The sequence below is a fragment of the Epinephelus lanceolatus genome, chromosome 3, assembly GCF_041903045.1.
Source record: "Epinephelus lanceolatus isolate andai-2023 chromosome 3, ASM4190304v1, whole genome shotgun sequence".
Lineage (NCBI taxonomy): Eukaryota > Metazoa > Chordata > Actinopteri > Perciformes > Serranidae > Epinephelus > Epinephelus lanceolatus.
In genome coordinates this window covers 35,615,421-35,638,986 of record NC_135736.1, presented here as the reverse complement: position 1 = coordinate 35,638,986, position 23,566 = coordinate 35,615,421, and the positions used below count along the sequence as shown (strand labels likewise).

At 42.5% G+C, this 23,566-nt stretch overlaps 1 protein-coding gene across 2 annotated transcripts in view; it reads left to right on the top strand.

Moving 5' to 3' along the window:
- The first annotated feature begins 3,885 nt into the window (after window positions 1–3,885).
- The window catches only part of kcnq5b (potassium voltage-gated channel, KQT-like subfamily, member 5b), a 182,049-nt gene continuing 162,368 nt past the window's right edge, over window positions 3,886–23,566 (top strand). The window contains exon 1 of one of the 2 annotated variants that reach the window (XM_078166285.1): window positions 3,886–4,678. In XM_078166285.1, the coding sequence (XP_078022411.1) occupies window positions 4,335–4,678 (344 nt within the window). In that variant the 5' untranslated portion in view covers window positions 3,886–4,334. The remainder of the gene's footprint in view (window positions 4,679–23,566) is intronic. The other variant, XM_033624583.2, reaches the window with a different exon arrangement.

Here is a 23,566-nt window from a genome sequence, read left to right as displayed (position 1 = left end):
TGACAGGGTACATGCGCTTGTTGCAGGAAACCAACTCATCATGTGACCAGATTAGATGATAACTGCCATCTGTAGACTCACCACTGCTTTCTCTCAAGAGGAACAAGAGGAAGTGTTGAGTTCCAGTTCAGCATGTAAAGTTAGAGTAGTGGTTGTGTCCTCTGTTCCTTTTTTAGGTTGAGAAACAACAAATATCAGAAGACATACACATTTTGCGTGGGTTTCTAGTGCTTATGAACCTTTATTTATTGGCCCCTTAAGATTTGAATCATGTTTGTCTGAGAAATCTTAGTCTTTTTTTACCCATAGCATCTCACACTGTATCATATTGAAGAAGCATTAAGGCAGTTAAAATCATCTTGTTCCACACAGCTCCTGTTTTAACCTACACTAAGTGTCCACTTCATTAGGTACACCTGATACCTATCATAATCATGGTCCAATTATTACTGTCCTCTACAACTTTCAACCACATATCACATGGTCTTCGTCAGCAGATCATGTGTTTCACTTCCTATGACAACTGAGACTTCATTGCTGATGTAACTGAAAGCACTGGAGTAATTTTACCTTGAGTCGAGATTGTTTTGTCAAACATTTGATAACTTCTGCCTGTGACTTAGTATTTAGTTGTTGTTTGCTAAGAATAAGTAGTACTGTTTGATTATTCTAGATGTTCACTGTATTCAGATTAGATTTTGATAGGATTGTCTTTTGCTAGTTATTTGTTTAGTGCGAGTATTGTAGCAACACCCACATTTCCCAGCATGCTGGGCTGTATAGTTTGTAGATGCTGTTAAGTTTGCTTTTTACTGTTCCATAACGCATGTCATTTTTTTGTTATTGTCTATGGTTTATCTGCTCAGAACATGATGGTTTATGCTAGTTATTGTCATTTGTGTGTGAATATATAGTTTGCACCATTAGTGAGTTGGCTGTCACACTTCATCAGACTAGCTGTAGTAAAAACTAGTAAATATTTGTAATGTGGATATTTTCAACGTGTCATCTGTGAAATGTAAGTGGGCACTGCATTGTTGCAAACAATTCCTCTAACATATTTTGACTTTGTGTAGCCAGTACTTTGTTTTGATTTGGGTTTTGTAGTGGGTAACAATGGGCACTCGCAGTTCTTTAGATGTTACTGAATCACTAGAATCAGTTCATTTAAAAGGTTTGTTCAAAAGATTCCTTCACCCAGTCATTCAGTGCTTGGCAGGAGGAGCCCTGACTGTGTACTGCGCAGTCTGATTCACTGAACTGATACACGGCTGAGCTGCTGCTGCGTCTGCCCTGCACTGTTGAGTCTCATTACTGGCCAGCCTAACGTTTTAAGTTTGTTTTTCTGGAAACTAAGTCTGTTTGTGTGGGTTGACTCCTGGCTACATTAGACGATAGCTTGGAGAAAACGGTCCCTATGAAAGTGTATCACTGAGAAGAAATGTTTTGAATCATTCAGGGACCGGGGTTACGTCGTTCACTGAGTGATTCGTTCACCTAGTGATTCGTCATGGGGTAGGCAGTCATTCATCGTTCGCACCGACCGAATTGGCAGTTCACTCCCGGCCTGCACGCTCGCTGCTGAGCCCAACTGAACTGATAAATGAACAAATCAGTTCCGGAGGTGATTCAATTCAGTACGTTCACTCAACAGATTCGTTCTTTTGAAAGATACGTTCGTGAACGACACAACACAAGTTCCTTTGATTGCTTGTTTCCGAGTGAATTAACCACAAGAAATGCAGGAACTTTCAAAGGACAGTGGATTTATTTTGCCTGCGTACATCACATGCTCATGGTGCTTTAGTAGCCCTTCATTTTTGTATAATTCAAGAATAGAATAGAATAGAATAGAATAGAATAGATCTTTATTGTCCACAATGGGTAGACATTTGTCTTCAGCTCACCAAACAGACAAATAGCTGGTAAGACAACCATATAAAGTCATTACAAAACACTTAAACACACTAAATCAGCTCATTGTCTGTCTGTAGTTTAAAACTCATCAGTCACATTGTTGAGTTCAGGATACCGATGGCACTTGGGATACATTTTTAGTTGCCAGAGGGACTCTATAACGCCTCTCAGAAGTCAAGAGCTCAAACTGGCCAAAGAGAGGGTGGGGGCTATCTGCCAAGATACTCTTTGCTTTCTTCCTCATACTTTCTGTGAAGAGTTGGGTCGAGGGCTTTTGTGGCTTACCAAGCATTTTACTTGCCATAGTTAAATAGTTAGTTGATTTTGATTTTACTGAGAAACAATCACTACAACCTGAGTAAGTCAAGAATAAACTTTTCTGCCGAACTCCTAAACTTTTATGTACATTTCTCCCAAATTCAGGCTGACATATTTGGTATCTTTGGAAACTGCCTCCACTAAAATTTAAAATCAGGTTTTGTGGGTTTGGACAATGTTCGCCTGCACAGCATGCGACTGAAACAACTGACCGCTGCCTTTATATTTGCTTCTAAATTATGGAAACAGAGAAAACAGTGCAGTATTTGAGAATGTGGAGGAGGAAATGAACAATGGAAATAGGTAAATAAAAATGCTGGCAGTATCTGGTAAAGACTCATTCATACTCAACTGCCTCATTCATCTTTTGGTCTGGTTCACCAATATCACATGCAGCCTCCATTAAACTGTGTGAGGTTCAGGGCCTAGAAGGTATTCCTGTGACTATGTATAGCATGTACTTCAAGAGGAAACTGCAAGAATCAGAAGTGAGAGCACAAGAGAGGATTTGCATTTGAAACCTGTGAGATTGTGGTGTCCACAAAAGCTGTCTGGTGCTATAACCGCCAGTAGATGGCGTAGTTTTGTTGGAAGACAGAGGGAGTCGCTCAGTCGGTGCTCTGAGGCTGTGAATTCCCTGCAGGTAACGTCCTGCACACTCTCAGCTTTTGTAGATTAAATATGAGAACACACACTCCCGTGCCCTGTGGCCCCGTGTTACTCACACACTGAGTATTTGTGACAGGATGCTGACTCCTGCTGATGTCAGCCGCACATAAATACCGAGAGTCCGCTCTCTCCTTCCTCATTCACAATAACTTCACTGTAGGAAGTGTTTTCCTCTCGCATGTGACAGGTTGATGATGAAGAGGCTTTGGAGGGATATTGTGTGGACTACAAATAAGTCTAGAAGACAGTGTGCACTGTGCGCCTGTCAAGGGGAAGTCCGTACGGAGGCATAACTGACATCACGTTTACAGACCACTTTCACTTTAGGCTACAGTGACACAAAGGAAGCAGTTTATTCAGCCTCTTGACAACAAACCCAACGTGCTCGGAAGTCTTCCATAAACTGTGTATTGTTTGTTAAAAATACAGCAGCATCATAAGACAACATGAGAGGTTTAAAATACATTTCACCAGAGAAATGTGTCTCTCACATGCTGTTTTCTTGCAGTGGCTGCAGGACTAGCGGAGCAGGTGACCGACCAGCCTTAAAACACCGAAGCTGCAAAGTCTTTCTAATGCAAATGTCATCAAACATAACCTTATGCACGTTTACCATATTTACACAACACATGCGCCTCAGTTTGAAAAAACAAAAGCTGCATTTGGTTACGGCATAATATTTTCTGCAGATGTTCAGTGAGCCGTCCTCGGTGGTTACTTTTCCAGCCGACCAAGTGGAAAATTCATCAGAATCCATGTTACCTGATAGGCTTTTCAAAAACGTGGTGTAATTTGGAACTTTTTCGGGAAATTAAATTACACCAGGAGCGACGGTTGCTCGTTGCATTTCTGCTGCCTCGGCGCAACACTACCACTGAAAAAAACTCCTGCAGGCCATAAGCTTTATTCTTATGTTATGTGGAGGTGAGATAAGATCGAATTGTTTACTCTGACACCAGGTTTAAGATAAAGTCCCTCGCGGGCACGACCAGCACAGATGCGCATCTGCTGCCGTGGACGCGCAGCTCTGTGTAGAAGCAACAGGCGGTAAAGCGCACTGGGAAGAGAGCCTGGGTTGAAAAATAATGCTAAAAATATCTTCCCTCCAGCTCCGCCGGACACATACTGTATCTATCAGTTGTTATGTTGTCACATTGGACGGCACCGTGATCGGGGCAGGCGCGTGGATACCTTTACGCGCGGCGGCAGCTGTGTAAATGACTTGTGAAGAGGTTGATGCAAGAGGAAAGAGGGCGGTCAAAGTGTGACGGTAAACAGTGTGCCTTTCTCTGGCAACGGTTTCCCTCCCAGCGCCTCTTAGACTACGTCTCGCACGTGTATTGTATTGTTCGTCCAGGGCACAGCTGCCGGCACAGGACACGCATGCTTGAAAAGACCATCGCGCACTTGATGCCCGCTTTGGTGATGCCATGCCCCGGAACCACAGCGGAGACGAAGGCGGCACCGGGCTCTGGATGAGGACGTCGCCGGGGCACCGTACCGAAGGCTACGGCTTGAAAGATGTGGAGTGCGGACGAAGGATGATGAACAACGCGGGAGACGGTTTGCTGTCAGCCTCCACCGCAGCAGCAGGTGCTGCCGGGTCCGAGAGCCTGAGGGGGAAGCAGGGAGCCCGGCTCAGCCTGCTGGGGAAGCCGCTCATATACAGCGCGCAGAGCGGCCGGAGAAACGTGCGCTACCGGCGGCTCCAAAACTACCTGTACAACGTGCTGGAGAGACCGAGAGCCTGGGCATTCATCTACCATGCGTTTGTGTAAGTTTATCTCCATCATTTGCATGTGGGATAGTCTGTTTGGGAGCTCTGGAGTTGCACACCTGTTGATGCTGTTTCACCTTCTCTGCAGGACACACTCAAAATGACACTATGTTTTATCTAACAGGGACATATTGTTTACATGTTTAGTGAGATCATCTTTGTGTATAGCACAGGAACAACACCTCGTTATCAGTGACAATAGCAAAGCTGACAAAGAAAGCCCTCTCTCTGCTGTTTGAATGAGCCAGATGAAATCCATGTACAGGCTTGTGACACATTATTTACCTTGGTGACAGTACAGGAGTCTTTGTTTTGCAGTGGATCTTAAATTTAAGGTTTAACAGACTAAACTCTCAGTGCAACTGCAGTTTCACTATGAATATAAAACATCATAGATTTTTTTTTTCATTGACTTCTTCCTTTTTTAGGCCTTCAGCTGTGAATAAAGTTTCACATTTACACTGTTGAAACCAACCCAGACTCTTTTGGCTCTAGAGGGTCAAGAGTCAGGAACATCTTTAGCCTTCCTGTCTGCTTGCCATCATTCTTGGCCTCCCAACCAGCTGCGTTTGATTTCCCGCGTGCGACTTGCTATGGCATCATGAACTGTCTCTGAGAGGAAGGAAGTTGAGACACATGCTGGCTGTTGAGCACCATCTTTTTTTTGGTGTGTGGGTGGGGTATGTGTGTGTCTGTGCAGCAGGAGGAGTGGTTGTAACGAGAGGAGGGGTGGCGGTGCACACACTGCTTGAGCTGTTGCACTTCATCCAAGTCAGCTCATGAAACTGATAACTTTTCCTTTTAAAGCATCCTTGGGGCAGCTTGTGCATCAAATGATACACAGGGTGGCACTTAGAGTTTATGTGGAGTGTCTGCTGCATGCCGTCTTAAATGTGATATGTTCAGTGATGTTTAGTAAAAAAAAAAAACATGCTGCTTTTTACAGCCAGTTTCACACTACAGGCGTCGCAGTGGAACAGCCAAATAAATAGTGAAACACAAAGTGCAGGGAGGTTGGTGATGTAAGGACATTATTTATCCAGCTTGGTTGCTAAGGGGACAATGAGTTTATTCACTTTATTCAAAAGACAAATTTGTACCACTGACTCTCTAACAACTGCCTACTTGTCTCCTTAATGTAGCAATTTACACCCCAACATGAAAGCAGATGACACAGCACAGCTAATAAGCTATGACAGCATCCTCCATTCTCGACTTTCTGACTCGATGTTACCTCAAAGGTTAGCACTGTTCAGACACTGGTCAGCTGTGCTAATTTGTGTGTCATAGCTCAACAAAGGTTGAATTCCACACAGAGATAAAAGTAGATCTGCTAAATCCCTGCTGGTGAGTCCACTGATTGTGATAACTCAAATTGAATGTAGCTGTTTTAACTGTTGGACTATGTGGAATGTGTGACTGGGCCTTAACTCCAGCAAGTCTCTCCTATCAGCCCAGTTTGCACAAGACCTGGACATCCTAAATTCAGTTATTTGCTTTGAGTGAATTAGAGGAGCTGGGTCCAGTATTTGTACAAAAGGAGTCTGTTTGGTATCCTAGATTTCCATGTGATAAACTCTCCTTTATCTAAACTGCTGTGCATCATGGGCAACATTTTCTTATCCAGAACATGACTATCATTAATATGGATAGCCTTTAACATTTTACGCAATGTCCTGTGGCTGTGTGGCATTTTATGTTTCTGTAAACCATGGATATGTTACATTTACATTTGTTATGCAGCAAATACTTTGAAACTTTTGATTTCTTTGCATTTTTACAATTCTGTGGTTAGTGTGTGGTTAGGTTTAGGCACAGAAGCTTGGTTATGGTTAGGAAAAGATCATGTTTTGACCTAAAATACCCAGTTTTGGTGGCACAATCCCAGATGGAAATGCAGCAATATCTCTGTTTAAAAAAATGTTTTGGTGGTACAAACATGGCCTGAAATGCAGTGATGTCTTATTTAAAAAAAAAAAAAGAAAGAAAAAAGGAACTTTTGGGGCGCCGGTGGCTTAGTGGATAGAGCAGGCGTCTCATGTACAAGGCTGTTGCCGCAGCGGCCTAGGTTTGACTTCAGCCTGTGGCCCTTTGCTGCATGTCACTCCCTCACTTGACTGTCCTATCAATTAAAGGCTAAAGTTCCCCCAAAAATATCTTAAAAAAGAAAGAAAAGGAATTTTTTGGCGCTGGAAATGCAGCAATGTCTTGTTTCAAAAAGCAACCACTTTCTGTCTGTGGCACCATTCTGCCTGGAAACACAGCGTAAAAAACAACCAGTTTTGGTGGGGCAAACTGAGCTGGAAATGCAGTGATGTCTCTGTAAAAAAAAACACGCATGCTTTTGGTGGCACAGTCCTGGCTAGAAATGCAGTGATGTCTCGGTAAAAAAAAACGCTCGCTTTCTGTGGCACAGTCCTGGCTAGAAATGCAGTGATGTCTCGGTTAAAAAAAACGCTCGCTTTCTGTGGCACAGTCCTGGCTAGAAATGCAGTGATGTCTCGGTTAAAAAAAAAGCTCGCTTTCTGTGGCACAGTCCTGGCTAGAAATGCAGTGATGTCTCGGTAAAAAGAACAACCCTTTTTCGTGGCACAGTCACTGCTGGAATCACTGAGACACAGTGATCTGTCATTAAAAAAAAAAAATTCTGTGACACAATCCCAGCTAGAAAAACAGTAATGGCTCTGTAAAAACCAACCACTTTTTGGTGGCAGTATTCCAGCTAGAAATGCAGCAATGGAAAACACCCACATTTGGTAAACAGTGGGTGTTTTCCCCCCACAGGTTTTGCTGTTTGCAGCTTGGCAGGCGTCTCACCTACGTCACACATCATCCTGCATCCCCTCTGCCCCATCATGACAGTCAGCTCATTTACTATGTAACTTTAGAAATGCTGATATGATTCATATAAAATATACAAATGTAATATATCCATGGTTTGCAGAAACAAACAATGCCAACATTTTCTCCTGGGGACTGGGCTGGGATTTACAGTCTGTCTTTTCCATCTCCTGTCATGTCATAATTCCTTACAGCGGAGGATTATATTTATTGTGGTGTAAAAATCTTTCAGACATCAATTCAGTCCTCGTGTTTTATGAGGCCTGTCCTGGCTTGGTGGTAAGAGGTTTCGTAATGACTATGGGGTCATCTAGCTCAATGACGACTTTCCTTATCCTCTTTTATGAGAGCCATAACTTAAGAGCGATACCACTGAATTTGCACGTTGGTTTACTACATTTGCTAAAAGATTGAGTCAAAAATGCTAATTTGCATATCTTATGAAAGTGTTGACTCACGCACACCCACAAGGATCCTCGGACTCACACTCCCTTCTCTTCACATGAGCGCTCATGAACGTTAGGAATGCACAGTCGGCTGGCTGGGAAGTTGCTGAATGATTTTCTTTCATCCCTGTGGCAGCGGGCTTGAACTGGAGAAATGGAGGTACTGAGCTCTCTCCTCTGATGAATACCGCTATGATGGTCAGTGGCCTTGAAAGTGGCACTGGTCTGCTGATATGACAATTGTTGCAGCTGAGAGCCTTGCTGTCACAGTGTCTAGCTGCAGGATAGATGATATGAATATCTGGCAGTTGATGATAAAGCCAGTTGTGGTTCACATTGTTACATGTAGCATGTTTATCAGTGTTTCGTTTAACCAGATTTCTGTTAATGGAGCGCTCATGAACTGCTCTCTAGGAGCTAGTTTCCACAAAGAAAGTAACAAACAGAAATTTACTGATTTCACTGAACTGACAACAGGGCCAGTTGTGTCCCTTTAGAGCCCAGGTTTGCTTTAGGCCCCTCTTTCATATTGTAACCACCCAAGTGTGATCCAGTGAACAGGTGGTCGAAATGTGTTTAAAAACCTGTTGTATTATGAGCCCCCCCCAGGAAAAGGTGCTGCCTTGTTTGTCCTTGCCACAGGCTGTTTCTGATCCCCACAATACCTAAAACCTTGACTGCCGTCTCTACCCAACTGATACCCGACACGAGAATATCCCTCAGGCCATTAGCACATTTGCATCATCTCAGTTAATAAGGAATGAGTGTTTTTTTCTACTGCTGTGCTGCTTTGCGATGTAAAATGATTTTTTTACATAAAACCTGAGCCAACTGTATCTTTAAATGGTCTGTAGTTATTTCAGTGTGAGCATGATGCCAGTAATCATGAGAGGTAGGCTGACAATCAGTATGATAAACTAAACGCTGTGCAATCAAGAATAGCAGGTCTGTGTTCTTTTTCTGAAAAACTTTATGTTCTTTGAATAAAAGCATTGATTTATTGTTTCATAATCAAGGTTTCTTGCATATCATCTGGTCTTCTGCTTTACCAACTGTTTTTAAACCTTTACTTGCATACATGAGAGCCAAGATGCTTTCCATGGGCCAACTGCAAAACACTCCGGTACATTGTTATCACCATTCTGCAGGGGAATGATTACAATGAAGTGTTTGTCACCGCAAGGAACTGCATAGTAAAGAAGAAACCTGTGTTTCTATGGTGTATAGTTCAATCCTAAATCAGAATACAAGCATTGCTAAGAATTCCATAAACCTCATATAACTGAGTTTTCTGGTTATTTGGGGGCAGCGGAAACAAGTTGTGAAGACAGCATTGGCATATCATTACCTAAGGGTGCTTTCACACCTGCCCTGTTTGGTTTGGTTCAATCAAACTCACATTCGTTTGCCCCCTAAGTGCGGTTCATTTGGGCAGGTATCAACACAGCAATTGCACTCAGGTGCCACCAAAACAACCTAACCGAGACCTTCTTGAAGAGGTGGTTGAACTCTGGTGTGGTTTGTTTGTGTTGAGAACGTGTTCCAACCTCGATCTGAACCAACTGCAGTCGCATGACACATTGTTTGGGCTAAGCATGAGCATGTTACAGTCCTGGAGGATTATTAATGTGCACCTCCTCCTGTACTGCCTTAATATGCACATTCAGCGCATTTGTCACATTTACCTTGCAAGTGTACTCTTGAACGTTTTGTTTACATCCTGGATTTTTCCAGCATGGAAATTCTGACCAATCAAAAGCAGCATTCGCACACAAGGCATTTCATCTGGTCCGCTTGTAAATGCTGCCGTGAGAACATGAACCAACTCTAGGCAATTATACAACTTTGTAACAAAATCAGTCCCTGATTCGGACTGACTAACAAAGCAAGACAACTCTAGGTCTGAAAGCAGCCTAAGTTTATATGTCAAACCATTAGCAAGCATAAGCATTCATTTGGAGTGGTGTTTGTGTCCCTCTAATGGATGAAAGTCCAGTACTAATGCTCTTTTACCTCCAATTTTGGTTTCTGTGGCTGTATCCGAAACTGCATACTATACTAGAAGTACGTACTGATATTGCCAAAATGTAGTATGTAGTATGCAGTATGCAAGCAAAAGCAAAATCTGCAGTATGCAAAAAAATACCCGGATGTCGTATTGATTTGGAAAAATTCCACAGTATGCATCAGACCAGTCTACCTCACCTACTGTTTCCCACAATGCAATGCGCCCTTGACCGGGACCAGTCAACTGTCGTAATGGCGGACAAGAGTGATCAAGCCGGGAATACCGAGGAGATGTTATTTTTTTATTAAGCGTCATCCCGTACTGTACTGTGCGCGTGATATTATTTTATTAAGCGTCATGCCAAATCTTTGATACCTACCTGACTTAACATACGTAGAGATGCACTAAATCATGTTGTCTGTAATGTAGCTATAATAAAAACCCAAACTTGTGTAGCTTAATAAGATAAAACGAAATTCAATATAGACTGATCTGTTCATTTTAATACATTTATATTCATTGAAATTGTGATGTCTGTACATAAGAGCCCCAGAGGCAGCGCTGCTGTTCTGTCCAGTAAAAACATGAAGCTTCACTTTATATTCAGACAAAATAATGTGGCAGCTACAATTGTTAGATTTCATCTATGAAACCAACATTTATCTTCCAAAAGGATTTAAATCAGCCAGCGGTAAATCTCCAAAGAGCAGCAGGTCAGTTCATCGGATTGCTTTCTCCCCGGGATGACGACAGAGGTTGACTGGCGATCATCTTGGTATTCCGGCTGTGAGCTGCTTGCTGCTCCTGGCCAGCGGCTCCCATAGCAGCTCTTCTCATCCCCAAAGATGTCGGAGCAAATTTCCAAACAGGCGTTATTTGGATAAACTGACCACATGTTGAGGATCTAAATGGTTACTTTTATGCCTGAAAAAATATTAAAACTTAATAAAATGACATATTAACAGCGCTACAGCGGAAATTAAAACAGCTTTTAGCCTGCTTTGAACTCTCTGCTTGTGCTGTCGGCTGGTGCGAAATGCATTCTGGGATACTTGGCTGTATACTGCGTGCTGCAAACGGTCTGCTGGAATGGCATACTGTATGCAGTACATACTGATGTAGTATGTAGTACGTTAGTATGCGGTTTCGGATACAGCTTCTATCTGTCTACTGTTTGGTGCTGAGCAGGTTTTCAGAGCATTTGTGCTGAGACACAGATGCCTTGTGCAGCTATAAATGATGCAATGAGACCAGTGAGAGTGACCCACAACAGTAAAGTTGCTGAACAGCTTAACACTGAGCTAAAAAAAAATCACTATAAAGCTCCATAAAGTTAAGGGGAGCTGCAGATTCGGGTGATAAGTCTCTGTAGGTTCATCACTACCAGAGACATGTTTGTCATAGTCACACTGTCATTTGATAGATTGCTATTGTAAAATATGGGTTACAGCCACTTTTAAAACATCCTGCCTCCACAAAGGCACAGTGCAGGGGCAGCAGCTCAAATTCAGCCATTGCAAACCCCCGGTGCCCGGTGTCACAGCAAGCTGGTGGCCAACAGCAGCACCAGGTCTTACTTGGTAATGGCAGCAACAGAAATTTTGCTGATCCAGCAGGGAGTCTGGGCTGTCGGTCCCCCAGAGCTGGGGTTTGCACTGGCTGGATTCAGGTTGCTGTGGCTGTTGACTCGGGGTCAGTGTCTGGAGCTGCTGCCTGTTCTCTGCCCAGTAAAGAGGTCTGTTCATACAGGGAGTGAGGCAAATGACAGATTGAAATTCAAGGTTCTTGCTAAGGTTAAGTACATAAACATAAACTTGAAGCTACAGTCATTGGCCTGTGGCTCCAGTTAGCATAAGGCTAACCTTTCTGTCAGATTTCATTGCAGCGTAGGCAGTTGTTACCAATGCTGGAATAGCAACTTTCACTGCAGGATTCTCCGCCATTGAATCAGGCTTTCGCATTTGTAGAACAGCCAATAGGAATGCCCTCTCTCTGAAATGACCTCTGATTGGCCAAAGTCTCCTGTCACTAGATTTTCTAAAGCCTGAAAACAGAGCCAAGAGGAGGAGCAAAATTTCATTTTCCCTCAGTCCATTTAAATCACAATATGCTCAAAGTTTATTATGGGGTTTTTGCCCAATGAAGCCAAAATAAAACTGCCTACCCCAGCTTTAATGCAGATCTAAACCATCCCTGTGATAATAGAAAACCAATGCTTACCCTGATTTTAGAGCAAATATGTACTGAGTACATGCATATGAATTTTTTCCAAAGATGTAAATTTTCATTAATGCTTTTTAATGTCTTTTTAGTCTTATATGGGTTGAGTAAATTCCAACATACATCATTTGGCAGGCTAGTATCAGCTGATATTTTAGACATCCTTGCGATTACACTACTTTGGATTTAGCGATGCTATAATGTGCAACATAATGATTTATGTGAATTATATGTTTTGAGTTGGACATTCTTGAAACTGTCTATTCTTGGACAGGACCATGAAAAGCAAGGTTTATGCCAGGACACATAATTTTATTGGCTTTAGAATAAAAAATAATCCTCCTTTAAACTGCCTCCCTTCATCCTTTTTATCAACTGTATCTCATAAATCAGTAAATCGAAGCTACTGTGTTAAAAGCCTTCATGTGTTGAAACTGCAGTGTTGTCATTTCTTCCTCTTGTTTGCCTTTGTGTGTGCACATGCGTCCTCATGAGGATCAGTGTGATTGATACTAATTTGTCCGAGCTGTTCTGCCTGAACAGCTGAGCCGCTGTTTGGATAACTCACACAAGTTCAATTTCACCTTCCACTGCTTTCAGGAGGCAATACCAAAAAAGGTATGTCACTTCCTTATCTGCCTCGTCTGAGCCGACACATTAGGAACAGGTCAGAGGAGCAAATAGGAGTCGGTCCTCACAGCATCCAGTTATCCTCCGCTTGACGTGCTCACACGGCATACCCTCATCGGCTCTGATGCTTATAGTGATATTTCACCTTCAACTGTGCTCCACTTTGCCTCCAAGTGAAATTACTTCTTGGAAATTGTAACACGAAGAACTAGAATCAGGGACAGTTTTGTCCTGTGTGTTAGCTGTTTAACTATTGTTAGATTTTCAAAATAAAAGCCAGTGGTGAAGTCACTGCGGATCCTCAGAGGGAAGGCAATGTCAGCATTTAAGAAGAACTACTATATTAATCCCCTCATGGATTGAGGCACTGTCGCCCCATTTGGCTCTGTAACTTTTACACTGGGTACTAATATCTTGCTCATATGTGCCCCGTAATTCCTCGGCTTTACATTTTCCTATATTCCATACGGCCGTAGCATACATGTATATTTTTATCCTTTCCCTATGTGTGACAGCAGCACTGAGCCAGTCTTTGTGCTGAGTTGTGTTGCGCCTGGGGTCCCAGCCTGCCCTCCTTCCTGCTCGCACACACACATACACAGTGCTGCCATTCATCTCACCTCTGGATTAACAAGCCCTTATCCTTGCAAGTATGTTCAGGGGCAGGAAAAGTGTGGGGGGAAAGGATACAGCGTTCCTCCACCTCAGGTTTCTGAACTGGCACGCTGAGCTATCGGGGGGCAAGGAGTGGTGACATGAACTCGCTGCTCTCGCTTGTTAAATATCTATCAGTCGGTTTATTGTTAGGAATACTTGAATTTATGGGCTGCAGTAAAGGATGCTGGCTCATCCTGAAAGCTGTGTTTGATAGGCAGTGTTGGGTATTTGAAGCCAACAGACACAATAAAATGTTTAGTAGACATCTGAATGACTAATCAGACGCTGCTTGGAATCTCAGTGCTGTTATGTATTATGTTTTGATCGTTTATAGTCCTGCTATTGAGATTCTGTCACTTAGAAATATCTGTTTTTTATGTGAACCTGGTCTTCATTATCTCTTTGAGAGGCCCTCTGGTGTGAAATAGGTCTCAGTGCTGTTGTAGATTCAACTCAGAAATCACTCTATGTAGATGCTGGCGTATGTATGAGTGCCTATTTCAGAATCAGAATCACTTTTATTTGCCAAGTAAGTGTGTACACATACATGGGATTTGACTGACTCTGTTTTTTTGTGTGCCCTCAGTGCATAGTGCAGTGGAGCAGAGTGCAAAGGGTACTGGAATAAGTATAGGATTATTTATGTTACAGGTTGCTTTGTACACGAAGTAGGTGGATATGACAGTATAATTTATATAGTAATGCTTATATATCAAAAGTGATGATATTAACATGATAAAGAACAGTGAATGTTTACACTATGGAATATACTGTATAATTTACTGGTAAAGTGGGAACTTGGTAGGTCTGTTAGGATCATATTTTGTCCTAGAAAGAACTGGAATTTCTAAACCATTTTATGTCCCTGATATAATGACAGCAATTCACTTTTATTTTCATGTTCAGACATTAGAATATGAAAAAAATATTAAGCGTATTTTTAAAACAGTATTTAACACTTCTTAACATATACGAGAAAGTATACATAAAATTATAGTACCTCTTTAGGAGTTGCCCAAAATTACCCAGTTTGAGACTTAAGCTGCATTCACGAGCTACCCGGATGTACCCGTTTCCTGAGTTTGGAAGCCATTCTTCCGACTTGTGGTGTGTTCATGACCTTTAAGTTGTAATGTGGAAACAACATGGATGCTACAAAGAAGTTAAAAGTCCAGTGTGTAGGATTTAGGGGCACAATATTGGCAGAAATGGAATATAATATAACAAGTGTATTTTCTGTATTGCATAATCACCTGAAAATAAGAATTGTGTTTCTGTCTACATAGGGAGCACCTCATTAGCATTAGCCACCCCGCTGCGATGAGCAGCATCAGAAAAACCTGCTTTATTCACTGTTTTTACTGTTTTAAATCACCAGGTTTGTTTGTTTTGGTGAGGAAGAGACCTCTGTGGATAATTCAGTTCCCTCCAAACACCTCCTGAATGTCCGATTGAGAAAAAAGATCACCACACATTAGGTGGCCCATCTGCAACGATCCGAACAGTGCAGGAGAAACACTGTTTTGTAACATAACAGTGCTTTATTCTGTGTTTTTCCGTTTGTTTTGGAGAAAAGAGACCTCTGTGGATAATTCAGCTCCTGGTAAAAACCTCCTGAACAGTGAACACCGAGGGAATTGTAACCTGGTTGTTTCAGATGGTTGCAATCTGCAATCCTCACTACTTTTTATTTATTTATTTATTTTATTTGAGAACTGTTTAAATGCGTAATTTGTGGTAGATTTGATTTTGTTGGACCATTAATATTGTATACAGAATCTGAATCTCACTATGAGTTAATGTTGTTGTTCACAAACTAAAGAAAGGAGAGATCATTTTTGTTTAGTTTTTCATAAATTAATAATATTTTTTAAATTAATGTGTCATATTATCAGGAATATCTTTTTCACAAAAACACCCTAAAATATCACTATAAATATTGTTTTAGGGCCACATCGCCCACCCTAGTCTCGCCACCAGACAATCAGAGATCTCCGCCTTCTGATAGTCTGGGGACACTCCTTTCTAAAGTGTGTTTAACACACTGGCGAAAATGGCCGGCAACAAAGCAACGCCTCTTGCATTTTTGAAAAGGACACGTCTTCTTGGAAATGTGCGCTCCCCCTTTTCTCGTCCGCAAGGAAACAAACACACAGAGAGCTTGAAAATGGATGCTGAGAGATTAAACTCTGTTTTATCAAATGTGTGCTCATCCGTGAAGAAAATATTTTTTCCAGCGGATGTCTTAGTTACAACATGATTGAGGTAACTGGAGTAGTTTCATGTCGTATCCGACAATGGGAGGCTTTTAACAGATGACGTCCTGATGTTAGCTTTGCTGCTGCTGTTAGCTGTCCCTGTCAGCTGCAGCCACTGATGCTTTCTAGACATTGTGATTTCCCAAAACTGAATAAATACCACACATAGCAACACAAAACTGCTTTGCTAGCTCAATCATGTTGTAACTAAGATATCCGCTGGAAAAATATTTTTTTCATGGACCATTTAATGAGTTATTACCTATTACAGACACCGCTAACGGCTAAGAAATAGTAATGTTTGTTCAATCATTGTGTTTATAGACTTTACAAACATCGGATTACTCTAAACGGTGATACAGTGATGTGAAAAATGTGATATATATATATATATATAGCTAAAAGCTCTGCTGGTTTTCTACCTGGAAGTAGGCTATTTGTAAACAACAAGGCGAATCCCTCTATAGTCCGGCCGGACGGATGAGTCATGGCCTTGTAAAAGATTATGTTTGTTTCTTTTAGTTGGTGAGAATGTGTCGCTGCAAACGCGACAAACATCCAAGGTGTGTTGCACTTACCGCCCGGGGATGGACGGCCTGGGAGCCGGACGGTTTGCAGGTGTATTTACGGAGTGAAGGATGGAGATGTTGGGGGATAAAACTACAAATGTCTGACTTTTTGTCTCATTGCTAGAGGATGGCGCACTGACGAGGAAGGTGCCTCCTCCACTCCAAATGCGCGGCTGCAGGATGCCGGTGTTGCACTGAAATCTGTGACTGTCGGAATCTGTGACCACAGGGGGCGATGTTGCACATTGTCTGCGTGTGTGTGGCCATCAACAATGGCAATGGAAAGTAGATAGCCTTAAGGTAGATGTTGTAAATTACTTTTATTATAACAACGTTTTGTGTGATAATGTATGCACTGTTTAATAAATGAGTAAACATCGACACAGGTGCTCTGTTATTGCCTCAATATATGGACAGATGTATTTTCATTTCAAAGTTAAACTGTAAAGAGCTAGATGCACAGCCATCAGAATATGTGACCTCACTGAATCTGCATAATAATGAGTTTAAACCTCAAAATAACTGTTTTCAATCCTTCTGTCATCCTCTCACATCAATATGGACACATATATTTGTATTTGGGATCATCACAGAGATAGAAACACAGAGGTCACATATTCTGATGGCTGTACAGCGGTCACAGATTCCGACGGTCACAGATTTCGGTGCAACACCGGTAAGACGTCAGACTGCATTTTCATTTTAGTGTCTTATTTCGGAGAATAGCTGCACTAATAGACGAGAAAACCCTGATGTTTATTATGGCATTATGTTGGCAAAAACACGCCAAAAGTGACGTCAGCAATATCATCGAGGTCATGTGCATATATTGTGCGATAAGTCGATAACTATAACAGGCCCAGTGGTGTTACAGGGATGTTGCGCAGGATTGTTCTGACACATATTTCCATTCATCTGGTGCATATGTTTTTAACCTGTGTGACATGGAGCCATTTTGCGTCAGCACATAGTCAGGGCCCTCTGTCACCCTGTGAGAGTGTGACTCAATGGAAAGAGAAGCTTCTTATAAACACAGACTTGTTTACTTCATTACAAGTGTTGAAGAGAAACTGGCTGGCTTCATCAGCTCAGTAAAGACTCAGAGCCGAGGTGTGATGTCTTTACACTGTGTCAGTGTAATGAGGGTGAGGAACAGAAGATGTGTAAAGGTGGCTGTGGTTATTGCATACATGCACATGCACTTTCCCTTTTGTGATGTAAGTTTGTGTAACAGCTTGACAAAAAGAAGTGAAAGTCTTATTCACATGTGGAAGGGTGAATTTTACAGCATGTGCTTAACACATATTGTTTCTATGGTAGTTTATGCATTAAATTGTGTTGTGTGATGCTTTATAATGGCAATGGTTATGTGGTTTTAGCATAATTTATCCCCTTAACTATAACTTATGTATATTTTACAATTTTGAAAAGTACAGCTTAAATTTGAATATTAAAGGGGATCTACGCCTATTTTCAAAATTCATACATATTATTCCTATGGTCAAAGAGAGTCCAAAAAAATTTGTTAGCATGGACACCTCTCTCCCAAATCCAAAAGCTAGAGTGGTAAAACTCAAATTAGTGATGTCATAGGGTATAAAGTCTGAAACTGCCTCACAGAAAATGAATGGTGAAAGATGTTAGTGGTTCCCAACTGGTGGGTTGCGGTCTGAAACTGGGTTGGTGGCCCATTCTGAATGGACTTGCAAGGGACTTGTGAAAGTGTCAAGTTTGTAAAAAAACACTTACTCGTATTTAAAAATCACTTAAAAAAACACAAGTACAGTGAATTTCTGTCACAGAGCTTTTATTTTGAAGTGCTGTTTCCTGCTGTAGAGTGAGTGACTAACAGACAGCTACTTGTCAGAAACAGCAAACTACCTTGATGACATGACATAATGCAAGTATGACGCTTAATATATTAAACTGTGTGGACCTTGACTTAATGACTAAGGAATCTGGTCCCTGTGGCTGCACCAGTTGGGAACCACTGTTATCGATAACACTGAGAGCACTCGGGAATGTTCTGAGTATATGGGTACTACTCTGTTTCAGAACTGAGAACACTACAATAGAATAAAGCTCGTCTGGGAATAAAAAAAGACGACAAACATTCTGTGCGTCCACAAAATCAAATCAGCTACAGATTTTATATATGATGACATCACAAATTCGAGACTTCCCTCTCTGGTTTCTGGCTTTGAGAGAGAGTGGCTCATGTAACTTTCCTCAACAACTGAAATTACATATTGGAATTGTTAATTTAGGTGGTGTTCCAATTTAAGTTCCCGCTTTTGGTTGTTTTCTATTCATGTCACTAGAGTACAATAAAAAACAGCTGTCATGGTTGATTGTTGGTTGAAAGGTTGCAGACATTCTCTGCTTGGAAAACTCTCCCTCTTTGTGGATTCAAGGATGCCCCCACATCATTCATTAGTTGGGTAACAAACAGCAACATAACTTGCCAAAAAACATAAAGGCGGTCTAATTTTGACACTCTGATTGTTTGATGTTATACTCACAACACACCTATGATTAATTAAAGGCCTGTTTATATGGCTCCGTATATTTCTGAAAACGGGTATTTATCTTTGCGTTCGCACCTGTCATTTACGAATAACCGGCGTTTTTCTCAACAAAAACTGAGATTTTCAAAAACGGCTTCCAAAGTGAAAGTTTTTAAAAATATCTGTTTTTGTGGAGATGTGTAAACAGGATAGATGGAGATTTTGGAAAACGATGATGTTGCAACCCAGTTTGCGCATGCCGATTAGGTGTCCGCGAACCACAACAACAATGGCTGATACATGCTGGGTTGTTTCCATTTTGTTGGGACTTTTGGGACTACTTATGAGCTTACAAATGAACTTAGCACTGCTGCATCAACATCACCGCTACATCCGCGCACAAAGATGGCTGCTGTGCCCAATATTAGTAAGTGTATAGCAGCTAACTATGCTACGTAAGGTTAAAATGCAGTTTATCATTGTTTTTATCACTAGCGCCAAGAGGAAAACAAATCACTGTGTGTGCGCAGAAAGTAATACTGTGGTGTTTGACATATGGCGTATCGCCACCTACTGGCCTGGCATGCTAATTGCAGCAAAAAGCTGCCATTTTTGCGTTTTCATGTAAACGGGGATATCGTTTTCACAACTGATTGTGTAAACCCAGGTTTATTTTTTTTTATACGACATAAATAAAAATCCGTTTTTATTTGTATCGGTATCTGTGTAAACAAGGCCTAAGAGACGAAATAAAACCTTTGCATCTCACTTTGCACCCAGATTATGCATCGTTTCACCAGAAAAAGTTGAGCTGCACACGCTCCAAACGCACTTGTGCCATTCATCGTAGATCAGTGGTTCCCAACCGGTGAGGGTGCAGGGTCCGGATTTCTCCTTAGTCATTAGTTCAGTGTCCACACAGTTTAATACGTTCAGCGTCATCTTTGTGTTTGACCATGTCATCGAGCTATTTTAGTGTCTCTGTCAAGTAGCTGTCTGTTAGTCACTCACTCTATAGCAGGAAACGGCTCTTTAAAATAAAACTCCGTGCCAGAAAATCACTGTACTTCAAGCTAAATTGGATTTTTTACAGACTTGACATGTTCATAAGTCCCTTGCAGTCCATTCAGAACTGACCTGTGACCCACTTTTCGACGACAACCCACCAGTTGGGAACCCCCTGATTTAGATAGCATGCTATAGATTACTCATACAGGGCTCTTGGTGTGCTAGCAACTATTCCCGGCAGCAGGACAGTGTGTGTGTGGGAGTGAGTCAAAATAAACTACAGTGTGTGCTTCCATCAAAATGAAGGAACATGTCACTCAGTGCAACAATGACGCTCATTAGTGTGTTTTTATTAGTTTTGGTCAAACAATGGAGCTCTGTGGCACAGAGGGATAAGATACTGTATCAGACTTTGGATACACACACAATACTTGTAGGATCAGTGTGTACAGATGAAATTCTCCAGGTCTGAATACGTGTTCCACGCTGTTCTCTTCAGTCCTTCACATCAAGCGGTCTTACTGTCACATCACGTCAGCATGGTTGCCTCTTTAGTCAGCTCAATCGAAACATTCATTTGTACGAGCAGCTTACAACAGGACATCTTGTTCCTGATTATTTTCATTACATAAAACAAATTAAATGCAGATTTTCAAACATGACAGTGTTGATTTAATCCAGCCAATCGTATGCATGTTTTAAATCAATGTATGTATATGCAAATCACTGTGCCGATTTAAATCCAATCAGAGGAGAGTGCCAGCTGATGGGGATTGCCTGCTGTAAGGTCTCATGTTTCAGTCCTGCGTTTACTCAGAGGGAGTTCCCCTCGCTCTGCTTTCAGAGATGACCTTTCTGTAAACACAAAGACAAGGCCGCGGTACAGGGCACGCCTGTGCACATGCATTGTGGGTATTGTGCTTCAGCTAAGAGGAACATCATTCACCTAAACAGCACCTGTTTGCCTCCTTGACAGGTTGCTGTGCTCTAACGCCTCTGATGCTTTAATGCGAGCAGGCGAGGAGACATCAGAGGTTTATTCACTTGTTTAAGAATGAGGCACATTTTCGCTGCCTTTTATTGTCCTTTTCTTCCAAAACTAGAATGCCCACATGCTAGTGTCGGCTCATATTTGTCTTCCAGTAGGCATCGTTACTGGTGGGCCTCCCACCAGTGTCGGATCCAGCTTCCTCCTGGCTGCAGTTGGGAAGTGAACGTTCAATTGTGGCTGAGGGTTATTTCACCTGGCAGCCCTTTGAGTCTGCCTGCCTGATGAGAAGGTTTTGTGGCTGATTGTCGCAGCCAGTCATTTCTCAGGTAGCAGTCTGTGTGTCAAAGCGCTCAATGAGTCACCTTCAGTGTTAGAAAAGCACCCTTCCCTCGTCTGCTCATATCATTACACCTTATGCGTCTCCTTTCTCTCACCCCGTCACATTTACTGCCGTGCCTATAGTGATTTCATGTTATTCTGTGCAGTCCTCTCGTCTGCTCGTCTCCCACTTCCAAGAAAAACCTTACCTCACAGAACTGTAGAGGCGTTACATCAGAGTGACCTATACCATCAGCTTTGAGTGGTGATCAAGTGTTGGACGTACATCTCTCCAGAGTCTTCATCACCTCTTCCCACTTACTGTCTCTTCATCTCTCTCCCCTGTGTCCTGTGCAGACAGTGCTGCTTGTCTGCATTTCTGTCAACACTGCTCCTATATTAGCACTGTGGCTGGAGCCGGCCTATAGAATAAGTGGTGTAGCAGAACTCATGACCTCTCCGAGCTCTGTCCTCTCTTCTTAGCCTGTTTTTTGTTATTTTAGTCGTTCCTCGTGTCTGAACTTTAATCACAAATGTGCTGGCAGATGCTTGCCTTGAGGGGAGCGATATGGAGGGAGGCAGGGCGCTCGACTAATTTGGAGATGTGAGTGTAATAGTTCATCTGATATGGAGGGTTACGCAGGCAGATTGAGGCCTAATAACTGGGTTTATCTGACAACTGCTGAGGTGCTTCAGAGCGAGCCCCATGCACAACTCACACCCACACAGCCAGCCTGCCTCCTAATGTGCTTTTATTCAAGCAACACCGGCGACCCCTGAAAGCATCGGAGAAATCCCAGAGTGAAAAGGGAAATCTTTTGTGTTGCCATAGCAATTGATGCTGCCATCTTGAGCTCTCTCAAGACTGGAATAAGATGTCCTGGATGGGTTTCAGGAAGCAAACAGAAATACATCAGAGTGAGTGCTCCTGCCTGCATGTACGTTTCTGTTATCCACTGACCGTGTCGGCCCTGCTGGCCATGCTGTCACTGCTGTGCCACCATGACCAGCAGTTAGTCATGGCTGTTACAAACCTAATCCCAATATACTATATTTAGGCATGCAGCAACCAGTTTAGTGTTCATGGGTTTGTGGGGCTGTTGTGTTCCTGTGGGAGCAAGACAGCTAAACCTAAACACCCCCGCTGCCCTAACCTAATGGTCTTCAGATCTTTTAATTGAACTGTATATTTCTGGATTTTAACTGACTGTTATTTGCACCACTCTCCAGGATGAAGGTGAGGACTGTGGATGCAGGTAGTGACTTTTCTCACTTCTATAGCTTATTTAGCGTTGAATAAAAATCGGCCAAACACATCACCCCATTTGAGAGACTACACAACTTAAACTGACGCTAACATCAAAGACCCACAGTATCAAAATGCCTCCGGAAAGACACTCGTGGTTCAAAAATAGCACAGCTGTGGCTTGTTCTAGTGTGACGTAGGCCACACACTACAGTAGCATAATGTGAGGGGGTCAGGGGTTCTATGCAAGGACAAAGGATTTACCAGCATCTGCATTCACAGCCAGGGTGAACATACATGCTGACGAGTGGCCCTGAACAGGGTGGAGGGGGGTGGGGTGGCAGCACATCAGGGAGATACAGCCACAGGGGCCACGCTCTGGGCACTCTGCTTGGAACGAGCCTGGTAATGCCGCAGCGTGGTTGGTGACAGGCCAGAGGCTCTCTGACCTCCCTGTCTTACCCACAGGGGCAGCACTGCAGCTGGGTAGCAGTGCAGACCCCAGCTCACCCCCTCCACCACCCCCCGCCCCCAACACGATGTGTAATGTGCCTCCACGCTGGGAATATGTGACAGACAGAACGTTAGAGGAAAACAGAGGCAGACAGACAGTGACTGTGTAAGTGAAAACAGAAAAAGAGGATGTAAAGAAAGTTACACCTTTTTCCGGTGTCTGTACACTATGTGATGTTGTCACTGCTTCCTGTTCACTGTTGCTTCACAGCAGATCTTCTAATAATCTCTAGCTGTTGCACAAAAGTAAATTTAGCCCTAAATGCCCGTCAGAATCAGCTTCTCCTCGACTGTGTGACAACGAAATTGCCTCTTTTCATGTGCGCTCACATTAAGTGCGATCTGTGTGAACCTGAGAGGGTTGCTTGCACTACATGTGATGATGTTAAAAAAAAAAAAAAACTATCATGAGTTTGCCCCTGCTCTCCCACCTTCTGCAAATACACTGCAGCTCTGTGGCCTTTATGTCCTTCTCGTCTGCTCTCGCTCCTATAGTCCATTATAGTCCATGTCTTCATGTTTAAGATCAGACATACAGAAAGTATAGCCTCGTTTCCTAAAAGCACTCCAGGTCAGTTCAGTTCTGCACACATGAGAATGATTATTTTTTGTTGAGAAAAGCTGTGGATGGTACCAAGAGAAGCCCATTTTTGCTACCCCTCTGTTGAGGTAC